This window comes from Macrosteles quadrilineatus, unplaced genomic scaffold (assembly GCF_028750875.1).
Source record: "Macrosteles quadrilineatus isolate MER2022 unplaced genomic scaffold, UCM_ALF_1.0 Scaffold_2__2_contigs__length_208266976, whole genome shotgun sequence".
Classification (NCBI taxonomy): Eukaryota; Metazoa; Arthropoda; class Insecta; order Hemiptera; family Cicadellidae; genus Macrosteles; species Macrosteles quadrilineatus.
Window position 1 is genome coordinate 148,325,344 of NW_026542595.1, and position 23,695 is coordinate 148,349,038.

At 35.1% G+C, this 23,695-nt stretch overlaps 1 protein-coding gene across 1 annotated transcript in view; it reads right to left on the minus strand.

The window, feature by feature from the left end:
* Nucleotides 1–23,695, minus strand: part of LOC128986806 (protein sprint) — a 368,727-nt gene that overhangs the window by 339,926 nt on the left and 5,106 nt on the right. Inside the window, exon 2 of the mRNA XM_054407335.1 lies at nt 544–625. Coding sequence (XP_054263310.1) covers nt 544–606 — 63 coding nt within the window. The 5' untranslated portion in view covers nt 607–625. The remainder of the gene's footprint in view (nt 1–543; nt 626–23,695) is intronic.

The following is a 23,695-nucleotide window of genomic DNA, read 5'->3' on the forward strand; positions in this document are numbered from 1 at the left end:
TCCAGATACGCTATACAAATACCCAATAAATAATTTCTTGGGTCAGACTTGAAAATTGCATCTAAAATATAAAATATCAAAGGTATAAAACTGTAGTCATGTGGTAGTCATGAAATGGTGTATAAACACAAAATGAGTATTAGGTATTTGTATAGTTTCTCAATGACATTACCTTGCAGTCTCAATGAAACAAACGATACTGATAGGCCAATAACACCCGTTTTGCCATTTACGATCTTTTGTGAATACAAAAACATTTCATATTCTTAATAATCAGTACAACTTTATATTACTTCATCTATGGTACAACAATAACCTACACATAACAGGGAACAATATGGATATAAAAATTATCCCCAGCGTTCTGACCACTTAACAGTTGTGTCCTTGACCTTAGAACATTCTTGAAGGGAATGGCGTGGTTGCACCTAAACATATATATTTTAATGTCACGGCACGTTAATTGACCATAGAAATATTTTTTTTTACTCTGTCATAGTTTTCTAGTTTAACTTTTGCTTAGGTACATAAACATGAACTCACCACCAGGTAGGAGGAGGTGGTGGTCTCTCGCACCACCGTCGTCGTGGTGGTCACATGATCCATCCTGTGACGTCATCACATCCTGAAACATACGTTGGAGTGTAACACAGAGAAGACATATAACAAAACTAAATACTTCGTCGTGGTATATGAATAGAGAAAGATAAGACGATTCCATTAACATGTTTTGATTATTTCGGTGTGTCATGTAGCCTATATGGCTTAGGCCAGTAAGGCAACATATTATTGCCAGCCAAGTCTTATTGATATAGTAAGTTTTCTCAACAACATCACAAACTACAGCAACTAGCCCCTTGCATGATCCACACAGATTACACGTTTTGAACCAGTTTACACCTAATCCAACAACCAGTCACTGCCAGCGCCCACTTGCGCCTACAACGGGCGGTATATCGCCCACGGGCGCTGCTGCAGTTATACTGCAATCCCACGTCTTCCGTTCCCGTTTAATTACACGTATTGGGTGTCAAAGACAAATTATGACACCTGGATTGTACCAACTTTGCGCTAGTTAAAATACCTACTTTTCCACCAAAATGTTTTTGGTGAAGTCAAACTTCTCATCTTGAAAAGGTCGTTGGCAATCAAGCTTTTTGCTGGTTTGTAATCAACATTCACAGTACTCAAATCACTGAGGTCGCTAGTAGCTCTGAGTCTAGCTTGTCCCTTGTGATTTCGCAACTCGGCACGTTTTTCGATGAGTAGGTCTGTGGCGACGAAAGATTAATTGTTTTAAGGGAGAAAATCAAAAGCTTAATACTAAGTTACTATGAAAACAAGAGTGTTTACTATTTCCCACTCTTATCTGCTGATAAACAGTCAAATTAACTAAGAAAGTTTAAACAACGTACAATAGGGGTGCTCCGGACGCGACTTTACACTTTAAAATTCAGATCTTTTTAAAACTCCCCTTGGGCAATAGTGGTTCAAATGATTGTTTTGTTGGACCTATCTATCATTGTTTAGATATTACACATCCACTAGCTAAGAAACCTTTTTTTCGGATAAAGGTGATCCTTCAAACTGGCATCGATATGTTTACAATAAAAGATGCTTACACATGTTGATATTAATGGGAAATAACTTTGATTTTGGAACAATAAAAATAAATCCAAAACCAAGGGAGATGAATAACCCCGGGACTTGATTAACTGACAGCACACAGCCAACAAGATAACAAATACACTGACAACTTAAATTCTATAAAAAAATGAGCTGGGGGACATGAGAGTGGCGACACGAGCAATGACCCGGCTCAACACTATCAAACATTTCAAATACTAATGTATTTTTACCTGTACAAATAATTGTATGTACTTAGCTTTTTTAAAGCGTAGCCAATTCCCCAATTTAATTCTGTGTATTTTTGTGTGCATGTATGTTGGTAACGCATTAATGTACTTATTTATCAGTGTTTCGTGGAAAAGGCAAGATCATCTTTGTCAATTAAAATTTCAACTGGAATAAAGTGTGCAGTGGTGAGGTTAGTATTTAACTACTTTTAACCAGTGTGGAAAGCAACTTTTAAATATAGGCCAACCTTAGGGCTATGTATTATAGATCTAAAAGACAATTTGTTGTTATCATTGGATATAAAATATGAACTCACACGATCGGGCAACATTTAATTACCAACCATTCGCTTTGGCTTGAAACTGTCGGATATTGTATTTGCAAAGGTTTATATGTATTCCTATACAGCAATAGTTAGTTTTGCCAGCATATCTGGAAAATGCACATGAAATATGCAAACAACTCCTGTTCTGAATATAAGAAGGTTTCGACTTACTAAGATCCCCGTACTTAGAACGGGCACACAGCTAGTATTTATTTAAATAAGAAATAGAACGGAATCAAATCAAATCTTAAATTATTTATCTCCTTTTGTTCTTTGATCTGTAACTTCATAGAGGTTTTGAGACATTTAGTGAGATGTATGAACTGGTTGGAACTGGCTCGATTGTAGACGAATAGGTAAAATTTGTTTCCTGACGATCAATTGTAGCTTCTCTCTCATTCGGATTATGTATATTCGCTTCGGAGGTCTTCCGCATTCCACTATTACTGTTGTACATTAACCTTGAAAACATTTAACAGTAATACGAATGTAAACCAAACTGAATATAACCATTCTTTAAAACGTTTGTTTAAACAAACCAATACACTTTTTTTTAAACGTAAATCAAAATGATGATAGTAAAAATACTCTGTATCGGCTGTTTTTGTTAACTTAAGCTACAAAAGGTATTGAAGATAACATGGCCACTTAGAAGAGCTGTAAGACGGAAACTGCATTTTCCTTAGCCTTGTGGCCAATTCCAATCTATTTCTCGTGGCCAAATACCTTAAATTAAAGAAAAAAAGAAAAAAATCCTAGGAGAGGAAAAGGGTTTGCCTGTAAATGTTCTTATTTTAGATTATATGGTACAGTATTGAAGATCACAATATCATTATGTTTTTCTACAAATAATAAAATAAGATTTTTCAAATTTAGTTAAATTCTACGATTGGCGTTGACTCTATCCTTAGTATTTGCGCTACGGTTATTTGATTAGTTACATCTATAAAAGTTCAATACTATTAGATGTTTGTCGCTTTAGAACACCATTGTATTTTCGTCATGCATAAAAAGGATTTGTTAGATAAATTCACAGAAACGAGACCTTTTTAAAAAAATGCAATTAATTTAATGAAACAAAATTGAGGAATTTAACATAAGTAGTTTGCCAATAATTTCCAGACTGATGATTTGGCTTGCGGTACAGGATGAATGAATATATTTTACAAATTTGACTTCAAGTGGCCATTTCAAGAGTTGTTTTGTGAATTCGCAACTTGATTGTTTGGCAGATCCTGCTAGAAATCTTCAGCAATGCTGGAATCTGAGGAGAATCTTTCCCAAGAAGTTCATCATTCGATTGAGGTTTTCTTTCATCAGTTTCCTAGGAAGATTCACAAGTGTTCTTTGGTATCATGGAGGAAACAGCCTGATTCGATCACAGAAGATTTCCCCAGAACACTATGTTGATATTCTTCATCGACTCCTAAGGCCAACTGTAAAGTATTTTTCAATTCAGAGGAGGAGTAGTATTCAATCAGAGGAATGTGCCACAACCTCTAATCACATAATCTTAACATCCTGGATTCCATACTAAGAAATCAATGTGGAGAAGCTACGCAGAAGAAGATAAAGTCGGAGGTCTACGAACTTCTCAAGTAAGTTCTCAGAAGAGGAGTCACAAGGCAAGATGCAATCTAGTCAGGAGAGTCAAAGATTGCACAGCGATGTCTTGTATCCTAAAGTAGGTCACAAAGGGCTTTAAGTCAAATTAATAAATCAAACGTTAATAACGCTGTAAACATATTTCAATTAAGTGTAAGTTCCGTACTGTTAAATCTAATATGACCTCAACAAAAATAAATCTGCTTTCATGTCCCAAGGTTTCAATGAAAATGCAAACAGCCATAGAATCTTATCTGTAAAATGTTCATTTTGTGTTTCTTCAAGCATTTATTGCATCAGACTATTGAATGAGTTCAAATTAAGCTTTACTTATGGTTTTTTGGTGCATCCCTTTTATAAAGTGGGCGATCTTTCATTTTATACTATACTTCTGACATCGCCAATGACACTGTATGTCTGTTTTCGTTAGTATGATAAATATTCATCATTATGTTTGTTGCAAACCTTACATTTTCTTACCTTAGCGACGTAGTTTCAAGTTAAATCATCTTTGAAATGTCATGATAGGGATGCCATCGTTGGGAGTTTTCAAAAAGTAGTCGTAATAGAGATGTCTTCATCGGTAGGTATAAGAGAGGTGTCTTGATCGGTAGTCATAAGAGAGGTGTCTTAATAGGTAGTCATAATCGGTAGTCACAATCGAGACGTAGTCATAAAAGGGAAGTTGCAGTCGAAAACAAGGCATTGCTGTGCAATCTTTGACTCTCCTGACTAGATTGCATCTTGCCTTGTGACTCCTCTTCTGAGAACTTACTTGAGAAGTTCGTAGACCTCCGACGTCATCTTCTTCTGCGTAGCTTTTCCACATTGATTTCTTAGTATGGAATCCAGGATTTTAAGATTATGTGATTAGAGGTTGTGGCACATTCCTCTGATTGAATCATGGATGTTTACTCTATCATGGAAAAATACTTTACAGTTGCCCTTAGGAGTCGATGAAGAATGTCAACATAGTGTTCTGGGGAAATCTTCTGTGATCGAATCAGGCTGTTTCCTCCATGATACCAAAGAACACTTGTGAATCTTCCTAGGAAACTGATGAAAGAAAACCTCAATCGAATGATGAACTTCTTGGGAAAAGATTCTCCTCAGATTCCAGCATTGCTGAAGGTTTCTAGCAGGATCTGCCAAACAATCAAGTTGCGAATTCACAAAACAACTCTTGAAATGGCCACTTGAAGTCAAATTTGTAAAATGTATTCATTCATCCAGTACCGCAAGCCACAACAGGAATTTGGACATATTGCCCCAATTTTAACGAGCAGGATCAGTAGGGGTTTTTTTAGCATTCTTGGGTTTTGGGGGTATCGTGTTTATTCTTTTGTACAAGGCCTCCTCCTTTTGGTACTCGTAGACATGTTTTATAGAGTGAGCAGTCTTGAGAACCACAGCTGCCACAGTCACAGTGTAAAACACGCGATGGATCAAGCTCATTTTCACAGTGAAAAATCAATTTGTTCAAGCTAAACAATAATTTGTCGCATTCGTAGAAAATATAAGGAAGGAAGTCTTGTGTATCTATGGTAACAAACTCTGTTTAATATAAATACCCCCGCCGCAGCAAACCTGCCGACTAAGCGAATTTCCATTTGTCTGAATTGATTTTCAGTTAAATATATTTTAATAACATTAGGTTTAACGAGTACCTAGGTTTGCTGCTACAAGGAAACTAGTAAAGTGTGTTTTTGAGTAAAATATTGATAGCTTAGTACAAAATAAATAAATTTGCCAAGTTTGATCAAAATATATCCATAAACAAGCAAACTACAACATTTGACAATATTCTCCATAAGAATAACATGGGAATTTTAAATTTAACATTTTTTTAATTTTCTCCGTTACTAATAATCGAATAAAAATACTTTTATATACTAAATTATTTGTTTTTTTAAGCTCTTTAAAAAGGTCTAAAGAGAAATCGGGAAATTTTGTGTTTTGAGGGTCAAAAGTGAGAAAAACCAATTTTTACCCCATAAAACCCCCCGTAAAGCCCCGTTCCCATGGTCCGATCGTGCTGGTTTGCGAACTCATTCAAGTTTATCCCGCTTTACACCTTTAAACCAAATTTCATCAAAATCGGACAAAAATTACTCAAGTTATCGCGTTCACGGACGTATATATATATATATATATATATATATATATATATATATATATATATCTCTATATGTCTATATATATATTTATACATATATAAAAATTTGAACGAATTGTGTTTTTGGCCTCTGGGGACATCAAAATGAAAAAGTAAATCGGTCCCGGGTCTAGGTCTTACCGTGCCACCTACGGTAATAGCTACTTCCCTATAGGGAAATTCGCTAAAAATGTCAACGCCAAAGATGAAGGACCATATTAGTTGAGGGGGAAATTTGTTATGGTCACTGATTGGTTAAAATACTATAACATCATTCATGTGAAGAATCTCATGATCTGCTACATAGTTCAGGCTTAATATTTAATATTTGCACTACTTACTGAAGAGTACTCTTAGACAAAATACAAAACAATAGTCCGAATATATTAAAATTAATCAAACTGATATATTTTTGTTATAGACAGTACAAAAATACAAGAACGCCAAGTTTGTATTTTTATTCTAGAATCTAAATGGAGCGATTGTGATATATTTTTTATAGATTTTAAGCAAACCGCTGTCAGTGTTATAATTAGATCGGAACCACAGATTATAATTTTCTAAAAATAACGAAAATTGCCTTCATCACTGGTAAAGTTTTTCAGTTGAGCGAAAATTAAATTAATTTAATTTTCGCAAGAAGATATGTGGATGTGTACAGAGCTACAGACCACACGTAGACCAACTATGATGAAGGTTTTGTTTATACTGTAACTACTAAATGGTATATGCAGCTTATTTTTATTTTGTTATAGTGTTTAGTCTTGATCTAAACTAAACCAAACAGTACTTAACTGTGTTAAGTTTTGACCTACAACGCTATGCATCTATATCCAACCTGAAAAGTGTTAAAATGAAATTACACTTTTTTCACTTTTGCTAAAATTTTGGCTAAATTATCACAGTTTATTGAAATTAATAATTCAAAAGACAGACACGTTATTGTACACAAAGTATGAATGTATATTTTCGGATAAATCGCCAAAAGAATCTAACATCATTCACAATACGGACAAAATTACAACATCATGAAAGTAAACAAACTTTATCAACCATTATCAGTACCAGTGCCAGTAAACAGTCTGGATCCAAAGTACAGGGAAGGAGAGAAATTTTTGTGTTCAATTAGGCAACATGAGACCGTTGTGCCGTGTTTTCTCATACAAAGGACAGTTTTGATCCAAGTTATCTTGGACTACCTTGCAAACTCTACAAACGATCTGCCGACACAGGAATTTAGATCAACGTTCTATTCAAAATAGCATTATGATATAGGTATGAAAGAGTGTACGCTTGAGAGCTGTGTGGTAAATTAGTTTTATTTTAAGCTGTACCCAGTGGTACTTATGTAGTACGATTGAAAATGTATATATTAGACAATACGATCGGTTGAAACTAATTGATCATAACATAGTTATTTAGATTATAGGACAACTAGCACAACCCGTGGCTTCGCTTACGAAAACTTTAATTAAAAAGTTAAATGTTTCAAAAAACTTACTTAATCCATTTATATGTAATCACCAAATTTAGTTAAGCATAAGGTCTTAAAACATAAGTTGAACTAATCTTAAAAGTTATGTGACTACTAGAGATTAACCGAAGTCTTCACTTCCACCAAGAACTTCAAAACCAACTACATAATTTTGGTTTTTGGCCAGAATACTATCCCCGTTGATCCTCTTTTTAGTTAAGTTGTACATGCTTGAACCTAGTTTCCAAATAGTACCTACAGTTAAGTTCTCCTATAATTTTATTAAAAAGTATTGTGTATATTAAAGTAACATTAAGTAAACTTGCATGATTTTTCATTGTGGTTATCATAATATTATTACCCTAAAAGCCCCTAAATAGATGCAGGTTTACAGTTAGTAGCCTATCTACAATGTTTTTACCAAGCTTATACAAATGGCTTTTCTCAAATCAATAAAAGGCAATATTAACACTTGATATCATAAATACACTTCTCAAAAAAAGAGAGAAAAAACAAAATGTAATTTACTTCGATCGCTAATATTTTGCATTACATAATCCGCCAAATACGTTGACTTTTATTTTACAAAAACAAACATGATTATGGCATTGTCATTATCTTGTATGTAAGGATGGACGGGATTGTACAATGATTGTACTTACGATAAACTTCTTATCTTCTTTCTTGAAAACCCGTTTTAGATAATAAAGTGATAAGAAAAGGCAGGTACTGCTTTCTTATCTATTGCTTATAAAGTAATAGCATAGATGAAGTAATATTCATCTATGGTAATAGATAAAACTCGATGGCAAATAATTGTTCCCTTCACCTTGATCTTTTGAACACATTAAATAATATGCTGTTATTTAGTTGCAAAGAACACACAGATCTTAAAAACCTTAACTATTAGAGTACATATCTTGATATTGAATTCATTTAAGTATCACAAGAACTGTTATGCTATCCAAACCACTAAATACACTACAATTCTACACGAACACTAGAAATGCATTATGTTGGTTAGATTGGAAATTGCTAAGCAATAGGGTGTTTTTTTGTCCTCAAGTCACAAAAATAATGTAAATATTTTTTATTTCAACTAATGAAATTCAAGCAAAATAAAACCAGCCGTTTCTTTAATAGAGTATATTCAAAAAGTAGTAATCTGCTCAAATGTAAATAAATCTTTTCAATGATAGCTTGGGAACTTTAAAAGGATAACACTGGGCCAGAACTATGATGGAATTTATTAAAAGCTCTTTAAATTGGAACCTCAATTCCAATTCATGAGTTCTTATGGCTTGTAGATTTTCAAAATTACGATCAGTGAGTGAGTGGGAGGTATTTCCCTTTTATAAGTATAGATATAAACTGGGAAACTTTTCCTATCTTACAACACAAGTCCTTCCTCAGTAATCGGACCTATAGGTGGACTCCTAAACCCTGCGCTGTGACGTTATCGCATAGCTAAAAACCTGCTGACAAGTGGGATTTGAGCCTAAAGCTTCGTGACACAAGACCTATGTTCTAACGACTATATCAGTCCTCCAACTCTGCACCAATTTTTATTAAAAACCAATATTCTCATGTAACTTTTAGTGAAAAGTCCTCCAATATAGATTAAGTCCACTTTGCATAGTTCTTGTACACACCCTGTGTTGTATCCTTCATATCCTTCACACTTGTAAAATAATTATCGTGGAAAATATTAAAAGATAAAACTATTTTACGATATTTTGTAACTTCTACATAAATATTTACTGATTACCAGTACTAGGAACAAACTAGTTGGCCTTTGGATAAACAGTGAATATCATCGGAGGCTGATTTGATATCAACTTCACTGACAATCATGCATGACTCATTGATAAGAGATAGAAAGTAGTCCTATAGTGACAAGTCCCACAGGAAATAATGGTCTGTGCCTTGGTCAAATATACAAGTACGTAATTAATTGTCTTCTCATGGCAAGACTTTAACAAGTTCAAAATATTAAGTGAAATTTATATGGTGTAAATGTGACTGTAATAACTTTCCGTACTAATCGTTGATTAAACTTACTGTACGATTTAGAGAGTAAAACTTACAAGCCTGCTTGCTTGCTTGTTCTCAGGGAGTTTTTTTTTTTTTTCATCAGAAATGAGAGTAGTTAACGTTAAATATACGGTGTAGGAAACGTTTGGAAACAAAAATAATTTGTAAATGGTTCACGTCGATGTCTTTAGAAAATTAAACAAGGGAAAATCGTATCATGGATCAACTAGTAGGTACCTACTCTTTTTAGTAATTGCCTATTACCAACTACTCCTTAAATGGTCCTCTGACCCACCAACAATCCAAATGGAGTATTATTTGAGGATCCAGTTTAAAAACAATATTAATTAATAATTACCTTAACGATTGTTTTTGTTTAGTTGCAGGTCTTCCAACAATCCAAAACAGAGAAGACCATCAAGGTAAATAAAAAAAGAATAAGAAAAATAATAAAATCAATATCATTTTATGAAACTCAATAGGTATAGGATAAAACCGAATACAGGTTTTACACGCAATTATTCCCATTATTACCTTCAAATTAATAAGCAAGTAACATAAATTATTAAAATTAGTAAATTATTAGAGCTTGTCGGCGGATGCAGTAAGAGGTGCAAAGGAAGTTGTATTAATTACGACAGACAGTTCGCTGCTTAATTTGCCGTGTAATAGCTATGTCTAGACGGGATATTATTTATTTATGAAAGTAACTAACGGTGACGGAATAGCTTGCTTCGCAGTTTTTTACACGTTTGCCGAATTTCTTCCTGTGTAAGTTACTATTACCATTTACCATATGATTCATCGTATAACGATTCAGGACTATATTTTGTTTCGTTTTTGAGTCACCGAGATCTACAGATACAATTTAAACTGAAAAATATCTTGCTATCCTTGGACAGTTCATAAACATTTGTCATCTGCTTGATTCAGATCGTAAACAAGCATATAGACGAGCAATTAAACGCTATTTTACTAAGGACTCACTCCCAGACATTCTACTAATTTGTGAGCTAGAACTTTTAGAAATAACTAGCTGAACCCGGCAGACGTTGTCTTGCCTTTGACTATTTATAATCCCGCGGGTTTTGCCCCGTTTAACTTATTAATTTTCAAGATGATCTCGTTCGCATGGCTCAATCACGTCCTGGTTGAAGTTCGTTCGCTACGCGCACTCACCTTTAGGTTGGAGCTCGTTCGTTTCGCTCACTCACCTTTAGGTTGGAGCTCGTTCGCTGCGCTCACTTGCCTTCAGGTTAGCTCGTTCGCTACGCTCACTTGCCTTCAGGTTAGCTCGGTTCAATTATACTACGTATACAAATGTTTTCTGTTTAAACGTTGAAACAGCTATTGGTTTTATTTTGTCACACAACTGATGAAACTAAACTAAATATGTACCAACATTCTAAGAACTACTGTGTGGTACGGATCCGTTTCTATAATAACATGAGGGATAGTAGGCCTATAACTTTTTCTAATATAGCATGAAAAATTGACTCGTCTCATTGGTTCCTCAACCTATCGTGGAGCTACTAGAAGATATTTAAAGACCACTAATTATTATTGCAAGTATTTAATAATTATTGTATTTTTTGGAATTAGACACTAAATGTGTAAGTTATTTAACTCCCAGTAGCTTCCTCTGCTGTTTTAACGCCAACAACACACCCAAAGTCCAAAGTTGAGCCCTGTTTGTGTGAGGTGTTAGCGGCAGATTTATAGATTCAAAGTTTGGCTACCTCAGGCTACCAAACGCCTAACTGCGGAACTGCAAACTAACTTTCAGCCCATTGTCTTTAGCCCTCAAACCTCGAATAAACCTCCCCCAGAATCCCCACCTAAAACTAGTAAAGCCAGCGACAAAGTAAAAATATTCAAGTGGCAATATGCCTATTCTACGATCATGAGCTAAGTTTGTATAATATTTCACCTGTATTGATCCAGTGGTTTTGCCTGATGAAACAGAGTACATCCACCTCATTTTTTAAGCACTATTAGTAACGGCGAGAGTACTTGGCAACAAGGTATGCGAACGTAAAATAAACAAGTAAATCCTAAAAAGCTCCTGCAAAAAGCCTGCAGATAATTTTAAAATGTTAAAACCCTATAGCAGATAATAAAAGCTGTTACCCTAGAATGGCACACCAAGTCATCTTACACGACTTGTTTCAAATTAAAATCCTTGCTTAGTAACAAAATAGGCTCAATGTTTTTAAAGGAGGCGTCACATATTTTTATTTGTTAGATAGGTACACATTAACTAACCAACCTTTCAACTTTTGAAAACAAGGGATAACAAGGATACTGACTAAGAGGCCCTAGCCATCTGATATTACCTAACCCGGTGATTATTCATCGGTACAAATTTCTTATCATCAACAATAAGTAATTGCTATATTTTTCAAAATTGTAAATCCGATACTTTGGGCAGTCAATTGACCCGAACTGTCCACTTAGCCACCCTGAGGGGGGTTGGGGGTTTTAATAAGCCGCGATATGACAGTCCCCCCCCCCTCCCCCTGTGTAATGTAGCACCACTTCAATGACATTTATTGCTCATACATCCCCCCTCTTTTCTCTTTGCTTCACTGTCTTAAGGGAAGATATACTGTGGTCCCTTAAAACGAGTGGCTAGTTTACCATGGGATTTCGTGAGCTGTGTTGATAACAGGTCAATCAATATATGTAGTTGTTAACTCAAAACTCGAGTGATGTACGTACGTAGGTTGGTTAACATTTTAAAATGTTGACAAAACACTTTTGTGAGTCGGCAAAAAACCATCGGATAGTTAATTTGAAGTACTAAGTATTGAAAGTTGGATAAATACAAAAATTTTAACGGAAAAAAATATTTATTGTTTACAGTTCAGTTGATTAAGGTATGTTTATGTTGGAGTTTGAAAAGGATAAAAAAAATTCACTAAGGTCAAAGAAAAACTCGTTGATTTCATTTTACTAATTAATCACAAACAAAAGCAAGTTATTTTATCGAAGGTAATGTCAACATATCGATTAGATGGACAATAAAAATATACAAATAACTAGGCTATATAACAGCATGAATTAAAATACTTTCAAACCCGTGTAAATGAGTGGAGTGGCTTATAGTGAACGGCATAAATGTGATTTTCATGTAATTGTTATCTGTATGTATAACGTTATGTCACTCAAGTTATTTGTGATATGAACATCTAACTTTGCAACATTAGGGACTTGTATGCACTGGTATTTCGCAATATGAGATAGTCTTATAATTGTTGATACATATTGTACACGTTCCTCTTTCATTGAAGTGTAAATTTCACAGTACACTGTTTCCTTTTTGAACACAATAGCCCAGGGCAATCAGTATGTTACATGTAGTTATATTTGTTCATAGTATAATAAAAAATCGTTTTATGTAACTTCCCATCTAAGTCATTTAACTTACAGACTTTCACTTAATAATACTATATAGGATTTGGATCGAAATAATATGCTATCCCTCTAAATTTCTCCTGTAGACAGAAGCTGTATACATAATGTGTAGCCGGTAGACCGAAATTGAAGATATCACAAAAAGATATCAATTATAATTGAATGTCTATCAACAGTCAAAGGAAACAATTTCATCAGTATCATTTCTCTAAGACAGAACCTAACAAACCCCCTTCACTGTCTAAGATCTTAGTTTGCTAATATTAGCTTCTTGAGTATCTACTGGGGTAGATTGTTACACAACCCGCTCTTAGACAATTATTGAGCAACTCTGTCAGTAATTGAATAAGGGGACGAGCTACCAAATCTATAGTGGTTGGGGAGAGGGTTATGGAGATCATAATTGTGTTCTATGAATTAACGTACGAAAACATGTGATACAGCAGGATTCCAGAATTAAGGTAGTGGATTTTGAATTTGACCACCCGCAGTATAGTCAATGGTGAACTGGTAAGGAGTTGTACTCTACAATTTTAAATTCGCAGCAAATTCTTGTTTGGAATGAAGGATATATCACTATGTAAGTATTTACAGCAACGAAATTTTCATAATAAGTTTCTTTAGAAATCGGTGACAAAATTAATATATTGTTTTCTCGTCAACCTTTTGTCAGATCTAATTCATTGCCAGACAGGTAGAGACTGCGCCCAACCTCAGTGGAGGAGAACTGTATTATATAGTATGTACGATGTAACCTGTCTTCTGGCCCTTCGTCTCAGGAACTGGTCAGGGAATAACAATATCCAGGCAGTACCCAGGTAGACGGAGTGTTAGGAGACAGGTTCCACCATACAGACTATAGCCTAAGTGATATTGGTTGGATGAAAGGTCCTCCGCAGTCCAAAGCGGTCTCTGTGACCTCTAGACTCTGTCACCCACTACAACCAGGTACCTATCTGGTGAGGATTGGTGTCATTTATCAAATGAAGCTTCCACTTCTCAATAAATGCGAATCACCTCAGAATGCTTGATCTGATGACGCGTTTACGGCTAAACGCTAAACAATTGTGCAACTGTCCGCCTCGAACTTAAACTCGAAATGAATTATCCGGTGATATTTTATATACTCTGTGTTGAACTGTTGTTAATATCGTAGGGTTGCAGAGGTCCTACAAAAGAAAGGATGCATGTGTAACTGCACGAATCTCATGATATGGTTATAACGATATTTTCACACGTGTCTTAAAAGTTAACTACAACACCATCAGTTTTGACGGCCAAACTTTCCTAAGGAAGAACTTGCACAATTTGTACAAACTCATCAAACCCTAACAAAGAAAAGTTTCTATGAGATTAATAACTGTCAATATTACACGCAGCAGACACGTGAAACTGAGTTTACGTCAAACTTGTAACGTAAAGTGTTGGACTTACTTAGCTACTATATGGCGTTCAAGTTTACACCAAATAACATGTTCAATAACACATTTTAGGAGGTTTAAAAAACACATTTTACACATGATGTAAAAGTACACTAGTTCGTAGAAAATTTATTAGGTTTACAAAAGATAAATTAACGGATAATCCTTGGCTACCATGTATGTTGACAAGGTTCAGTAAAAAGATGTTCATTAAAACAATCTTTAACTCTACAAAATGTTGACAAAAATATCAAAAAAATACATTGAGCTTATGAATGGAAAAATAGCTAAATACTGTATATAACTAATCTCTAAGCATTTAATAAAGAAAACCGACATTTCTTTTTCTTTTTGAAGGGTAAATAATACTGCATATTATACTGTAAATACATCCACCGGAGATTCTGGTTAAATTCTCATACAACAAGTTTGTGATTGTGCTAAACCGAATAGGATTTTTCCTTAAGGCATCATTGTACGAATAACGCTGAGATAATAAAATGATATGCATGTTGCACACTCAATATAAGGCTTAAGTATGTCCTTTAAAAACTAGCTGCAGGTTATCCATTAGTTAGGAATATTTACTTCAGTAAATAACACAAACAGTGAACAAAAAGGAAACCTTTTACGAGGTAATAGAAACATACAATTTTAAGTTGTATTTTGCGATGCAATTATTCACGTTCTGATACAAAAGAGTCAACCAAACCGGGAAAGTTTTGCGATGGACAGTCGTCGTTCTACGTGACTTTTCACTACAGAGTCCCGAGGGAAAAAACAGGAACACGGGAAAACTCGGTCCTCTCCCACGGGACTAATGTAGGAAACAAATTGTTCCTTCTCAAACTTTAAAGGACAAAACTTTAACGGACCTCGAAAGGTTTACAAGTTACCTTGGTTGTTTGTTAAAATCATCTAAAGATATTTACTCATATGTTCTGTAATAGTTTGTCCTAAATTATAACTTATTTTTAAATACATTCTTCAAACGATTTAAAATAGCTGATATACGAGTAGGCCTATAACAAAATAAATAATGGTTTCTTATGCGGAGAGAAATGATTGTCACAGTTTCTGTTCACGGAAACTCAGATAATAAAATGTTAAGGAAAATAGAAATATTCAGCTATTTAGATGTTTAACTAGCCTCGTAACAATATTACCTGTAAAGACCGTTTCTTTGGTTAACCGACCGTAGTGTTTAAATACCGTGTCGCGTTGGGTTTGAGTTTCTAAAAACTCCTTTTAAAGCGTTTTGATGAGTTAAAAGCCTTGAAAACAAGGGATTGTAGCTGGTTTATTCATCAAAACATTTTAATGAAGTTCATACGTAAATTTTCTTGGCGGATCTAATCTAGCAAAGGCCTAAACTAGGCGACTTTAGGTACTATAGGCAGACTTTACATTCCTAATACTTTAGGCTATAGGACATATTGCATTCTTCGGGTTTTTATTAAACTTTTTTAAATAAGCTGTTTTAATATAATTTTTTAGGTAGGTTGTATATTTATCACTTGGGTTACTTTAAAAACGAGGTTTGTATTGGCAATACTGTATTTTCGTGGATTCAGGCCACAAGCATTTATTTATTTAAAATGTAAAGCTGATATTTATGTGCGTTTAATGTTCCAGAGTGCGCTGATGTCGACTAAGGTCTATTTGAGATAAAATCTAAATTTCTGGGGTAAGTATAATTGTCGTAGCCTAATGAAATCATCCTCTTTGTTTTATGGCATCAGAAATATAAATGACATCGTGAAACTAAGCTTTTATCACAATCAAAGAGTGTCTTATCTCATTTGCCATTTTAAATCCACGACGCAGTAAATGGACCGGAAGAGACAAGTCGACTGGTCTGGTATTTAGTAAAGGAAAAATCTAATGGAATAACTAATTTGACGGATTTGAATTAAATTAGACCTACTGGTCTAAATTAGAATAATGGTGTGAAAAAACTTATAAAATTTGAACTTAAAAACTTCAGTTCCGGGTCTAAGTTTAAAGTAAGTAAGTCTAAGTTTCCGGGTCTAAATTTGCAGTGCTTTGCCTACAATAAAATGGTTCTATGTAAATTTGTATATTATTGCCAAATTTACTTACAATTATAAAAGCGTTTGAAACAGCCGTTACAATCTATACGGCCCATTTACAGACACTCATACACAACCGTTATGTGAAATATAAGGCAAACATTATATGCTATCTTGAAACTAATGGAAACTGTAATTCCTAAAGTTGTGTACAATTTGTAGTATGTTTGCGTTATACCTTGGTTTTATTCACCTCTATGGAGAGTATGGCGACATAGCCCGACACTGGGGAAGTTTGTTTATTGCAAGTTATTGTTCGTTTCTCTGTCTTCCACAGTAAATGTAAGCTGTAAATGGGACGGTTCTATCAATGCTACAGAGTCTTCTAGATAATATTCTACACCAAGTCTAGACAATGAAACTCTAATTTTAACTATTTCCATGCAATGACTAGTTTCTAGACAATATGCAATCAGTGTTGCTTAAAACTTACTTGTAGTAGCACTTACATTACGAGTATAAATAGCATAGACTAAATTATTTAAGAATAGAGATACAGGCTGTTTATTTATGAAATTGGTGTTGATACTGTCATACTATTCCCAGAAAGTTTCTAAAGTATTTCTTCCCTAAAATATGTTACTTCAAACTGTCTAACGGCACACCAGTTAGTTCTTCAGGACCAATGTATCAAAGCTCTACATCAAACACTATGATTTATTTGGGGAAAAAATTATGAATTGAATTTCAAAACTTTTAAATATGTTTTTTTGCATTATTATTATAAAAACGAGTTTATAAAAGCCCAGTTACCAACGGTCTGCAAACTTCCAATAAGTTATTTATTGATAAATGCAATGTAAAAGATAACAAAATGGAAAATTCATCAAATGTAAAATTAATTACTTTTTCTCGCTATGGGACTGCGTAACTTGAAGTTGACACCGATTTTGACGCCATTCCGACGAAGAGTGGGGCCTTAGGTTGTAAATAGCAATAGCTTCATTATTCTATCAAAGGTGTTTTGTCAACGACACAATATCGTTGACAATGAACATTGGAGGATCTCACGACTGGCAAGGCACAACCTTGGCTACACGACCATCTCCAGATATGGCAGTAGCATTGACTGGAGTCTGGCATTTCCTGACATCTCGGCCTACACTACTTACTACAGTATGCCTACTGTGCGTAGCTACACTATCTGCTCTTGGTTTCGTGGATTAAAATAGTGGGTAAACTATTGTAAATCATATTATTTAAAGGTTACACAGTGTGGAATTATGTCTGTTTGAGTAAGAAATTACATCTTACTGTAGTAACATTTGAGTACGATTTGATATATTTGATAGGACTAGTTAAGTTATGAATTGTTGCTTAATTTCATTTATAAGTTAGACATTCCATAATGATCAGAGACGGGAATAATTTGTCAATGATTAAACGCCATCTTTGTTTTGTCCGAACGACAATATACAAGGTGTGCTATAGCAAGTTGAACAGCATCCACGAACACTAAAATTAAGACAGTATCAACTACGACTAGCAAAGGAACTACACCAAAGTGGTTGAAGTGCTCGCTACATCGAACCTGAGAAAAGTTTCTTTTTTATGGTTCGAAACTAGACCCAGCTGTTCCTGATCATTGGGCTTTGGCTTTTAATAAATAATCCAGGGTAATGAAACAACTGATCTTAAGGCAGTAACAAAACTACACCGCACACCATTATACGCTCATCCTTCACTCATGTAAGTTAGGTTGAACTACGCACCTAAGTGGCGTCCCCATCTCAATGACCAATAATTGATAAGGTGATATTACAGTAACTAGATGGCTCAGATCAAAATAGTCTTTAGGCTTCAGGTTCACCACACAAGGAAACAAAAAATAAAATACCTCTGAAATGATTAAGGATTTCGCCTTCACTATAGCATGATTTATTGTCAAGTAGCATGTCCTACACTCCCTCCTACTTCAACACTTCAACCTGGAGAGCCCAGATGGGGAGGAGCTGGTCTAGTGGAAAAGCTCGGGGCTTTACAGCAACACTCGGGTTCAAATCCCGCCAATCACCAATAGATTGCTAATTTGATAATGCCACAACCCTCTAGGACTAGCCTGTAGTAATGTGTAGAACAGTTGTGGGCTAGAACCTAGCGTCCTAGGATGTGAAGGTGGGACAAAAAACCTCAACCTCATTATTGGCTATCTAGTGTGCTGTAGTGCTGTAGTGCTGCAGTGCTGTAGTGCTGTAGTGCTGTAGTGCTGTACTGCAGACAGATGCTGGTCGCCTTGGACGGGCCTTGTGACGGTCGTGTTCCTCTTCCGCTCTCCGCCTTTCACTCTCCACAAGTTCACTCTGTGGCAAAACAAACCTTCGAGATGCTCAAACCCACAGCGTGCTATTTCAAGTCTCCGCACATAGGAAAAGTCGCTTCAATAATACGGATATATCTCAGTGACATTCGACAACCCCTTAATTTTCCGTTCTCCATCGTCGATTCACATTTTTACGGAAACCAAGATCATTAATGTACTGCAGCATTGCATTTTCCAAGTCAAACGTGTAAATAAAGTGAACAAGGTCTAATTGCTGGTGGGACTGAAAATACACAAGTTTCCAAATTACAATCCCCAATTAATTGCATTGTACTTCAGCACCCATAACATGTTATGGTAGTATATATAAAATAAGATGAAAGTGTATCAACTGAATCATGATCCTGATTTGTAAGTTAGGTCCGTACAACGTACAACTAAATGCATGTAAAGAAATATGTTACCTACATAAAATAAGAAATTTGGCAAAACCATCGATAGGCCTACTGCCTAGTTTTAATTTTGTTTGTCTAACAAGTTAAGGTCTTGATTTCGCAAATAAAGGAGTTGAAGTGAATATTAATGACTGATTGAGATCTGTTACGAACAAATAAGTAAAGACAGAAACGAAATGTTTTTAGTGGTAATCTGTTACAAATCAAGGTCAGATTCGAGAGCCAAATTAATTCCTTAAATAATAAAAGAATAGTTTTAGTTCATTTAACAACATGTCTTCATCCGTCTAAAGTGTAACGGCAGACGACCCTAGTTCATAACTGTTGACAGTTGGGATTAACAGTTTATTTACACATTCAAACAACACTGAACCAGAAAATCCGCATAGTAATTATAACCACACTAGGATTCATCGGGTTTACTATTTTATCCGATTATTTTCTAAATAATCGTCTCATTACAACCGAATGACGGGGAATTAATCGGACGATTTATCGACTCAATAACCAATGATAGTGTAGTCCGCATCGAGTAACGGGGCTCAACAAATCAAGCCTAGCAATTAGCATATTTCAACTCATTAACAGAGATTTCGTTTCCCCTCATGAGTCTGGACTAGTGATTAACAAAATTGATTGGTTATTATCGGATAAAATATCAAACATTTCAAAATAGTCAATTACTTTACGCGTTGCACAAAATTATAATTATTGAGTGTCTTTCTGTATTTGTGCATGATTACATGGCTACTTAATCAATGATTAAATAAAATCTAACACGAACTGTAACAATCAGGCTTGTTTCTAAATATTAGAACGTGAGACTCATACCAAGGAGGTCCGGGGATCAAATCCCACCAATGTTGAATGGCTTTTAGGTTTGCCATAAAGCTGTAACCTGGAGGTTCAGTGCCCACATTAACAATTTCTAGCAGTCAAGTAACAAACGTCAATGGGCTATGATTGCCATCTCTGTATTGCAGACTTCACTGAAAGTCATCACTAGGAATTTAAATGTTTGCTTAATCTAAGTTGTTGCCGTATAAAGGTTATAAATGTACCTATCAGGTTAGTAATTACCTTGAAAGCACTTTACACACAACTACACACAATCGAAGGTGAGTGAACTTTGTTACTTCCTCAACTAAGTGGTAAGTCTTGTTTGCAGCGGTAACTCTATTAGACGTTCCCTTTCTACCTTAAAACATTGGTCATAGCTAACTGTTACTGTTGCTCCGTTTCAGGCCAATCAAGGATAACGATCACAATGTGTACTATAACTAAAAATACTATTTTAAATATTCATTGTCTTTTAACGTATTGCTTTTAGTGAAGGGAGTATTCCATTCCAAAGTTCTTCTCCTCGGTGGACCCGTTATTAAGGGTTTTATAATTAAGGAAATCCACATGTAATCTCAATTCACTACATTAGAGGACTTAAAAGCCATTAGTGATTGGAGGTATTTGAACCCGGAGCCTCTAAGACAGAAGTCCGCGCTCCAACCACATGCCCTACCAGTAAATATACGTACAGTATTGGTTTTATGGTCCAACTTGAAAAGAAGTTCTTGTGCATGTGCGTCATGTCTGGCAACGCTTGAGTTAACCTAAAAAGCGTTTTACATTTTTCATAACTTAAAATACCACTGGAGTAGCCACAAAACACAATGGTAACTAAAAACACATTTATAACATTGCACAATATTTCATCATCCCAAAGCAAGCCTCCCAGTCGTTATCATTCTTATCTCTAGGGGGAATATCCGCAAGGACGTTGAGAAGCGAATCAAATGTCGAACTTATATTTTTTGCAACTCGAACTGATAATTTGGTTTCCTCGCCTAGATAACCACAGTGCGGTTCCAGTACTACTGAATGCGACAATACCACAAGATCGAGCATTGCGGTTTTGACTGCGGACTTGCGGTTAGTTTCACGGACCTTTTGTGATCTGACAGCTGGGGTCGACATGCATCAAAGTGTCATAATGACAAAAAATACTGCAAGATTAATTAAGTAGGTATTTAGGAACTTCAGTACTGCTGTAGTTAAATTGTGTATGGTCTCACCAGTTTTTAGTAAATTCGCCTTTGTATAGTAGGTAATCATAAGACATTTTTGGTTATCCTCGTGAAAAATAGTTATTAATACTATTGATAGTCTTCGACACCAACACTGCAGCGTGCTTAGTAAGCCATATATTAAATGAGAAGACATGTTATACTGTACTCCTTTAATCTAGAAAATATTACGGGTGTAACATCGAAACAGGTGATACTGTAGACTGATCATACATAAGTAGCACATGGTGGAAGGAAAATATATATTATTTGGAAAATATTATTTCCTTCCACCATGTAAGTAGCATGCATGGTTGCAATTTTCATTGTGGGCAACACTGGAGCAATCGGTAATGACAAATCTGGCAATATTGGCATAATCTACATCGGTTCCTTAAAGATTCAACAAGATTTCAAAATGTTGTGTCAAAATACAAAATTTCGTAGATAAGCTACGAGCATCATGTTTAGCCAAAATTCGAAATTATTTTAACACTTCATCAAAAGTATTTTTCGTGACATCTATACTCGATGAAAGAGTTGAAATCACATTCGGATGGACACGGTTGATACAGTAGTTACAAAACCAACAGCTTCATTGAGCAGAACCAATCGTGCAATCGGTTACAACAATCACCGTGACCGTTTACGTCACCAAAAACCTATAGAAATCGAGAACAGCAACGATGCAATCATAAAGACGAAATTTTAGCGAAATGTATAAAAATAAAGAATGTCTGCCAATGATTCAATAATGTTAATACTTAATATGATAATCAAGGAGCGTAAAATCTGGAGTAGAGAGGTCACCATTGATCACCGGCCACAAAATAACTGAATTAACCAATGTTATTCAATCTTTTTGAAAAAGATATATCCAATAGTTTAGCCAGAATTAACTGTGTAGTGAGGAGCCCCTTCCACCACCATAAAACCATAAGATAATTACAAGTTAAACATGTCTACCATCTATTAAAAATTGCTTTTGAAAGATAAAGGCCTAATACGTCTAAACATCATTAACAATCCAGGAAAATTGTATAACAAATTTACCATGAACATCAGCCAGTCGAACATGAAGTACAGTAATCAGATCCGCTTGGATGATGTTTGCAATAATTTTGTCATCGTCAGCAACGCTTGAACTAGTTAACAGCGGTCGTTGACAGCATTGACAGCAATGACAGCCAATCAACCGTTTGACAGCGCCCTGTCGTCTGTCATTGTCACAACAATGGTGATGATTTACAATGGGGAGGTTATGTTCACGTTGTAAACATGAATGAATCTTGATTACTGATAACGGAATGCAATAAAATATCGGGTTCATTGCGCTCTTGATCAAATGGTTGATGTGAAATGTTGCTGGAAATATAATTGTAGACCAAAAACTTTATTCATATTTCTTATTTCATAACCCTGGGTAAAGACATGGAATATACATATTTTACGGATCTACCATCGTTATCAGGTGTTCCACAAATAGGCAATTTGGGTCCGGTATGTAGTTTTGATGTTGGCCGTTTATTTATTTAGCCACGTTAAACAGTGTTTCAAAGGACTTCAAGGATACACTATTGATTATTCTTTGATTATCAACCCAAGTGTAAAATATTATATGAGATAAACATTTAAAAGCCCTCAACGCTTAACAAAAACGTTTCTCAGATTATAAAATAGGATAGGAATTCTACATCACATGCAGAAAAATGATCACACCCAATCTAGGTGATGATCGTACATTACTTTGAAGTCCTAACAGTACTTTTCTTTACTCCGTGTTTTCCAATAATCCATTATACGTGATGATTATAGGACCTATAAATAGGATGTCACTATTTTTGAGACTGTGGAAGAAGAGTTTGCGATGAGATGAAGAGCGATAGAAAAATAATAAACCTTGCTCATCATATTTTCAAAAAACATTAGCGAAAGTAAATCTTTGGAGTTGTCCAAATAGAACATAAATAGTTTAAATCATTGCTGGGTCGGTCTAGTCTATTAGAGCGCGTATCCTGGAGTGTCAAGGAAGTCTCCTAGTTGCTCAGAATCAAACCGAACCAATCCCAAATTACTTTTATTTACAATGACCCGGAGGTTCGGAGACCACATAAAACAAAACCAATTAAGAAAACTCAAATACATTAACATAGATAAACTGTTCTATATAAAAAAAAATCGCTACACTAAAATACATCATAATTGCATTATTTAATGATAAATGCGATTAGTATTGAGTATAATTTCTTCACTATATCCTCGTCTTACTAATCCTATACGAACGCTATCCTATACTATCTCAAGCAATTGTTTCTTTTAAAATCGCCCGTTGTATGCATTGCATGGTTTAATATCTATGGTAAATTTACAATGAAAGGTTTTAACAAACAGATTTACGAGTGATTGGTTGGTGTATACGCGGCTTTGTTTACACACCACGATATTTTCATTTACCTTCACCACAACCGGACACGGGTGATGTCCCTATACTTAGACACGACTTTCACCCTACAACACGTGCCGTTATTTACAAACACCG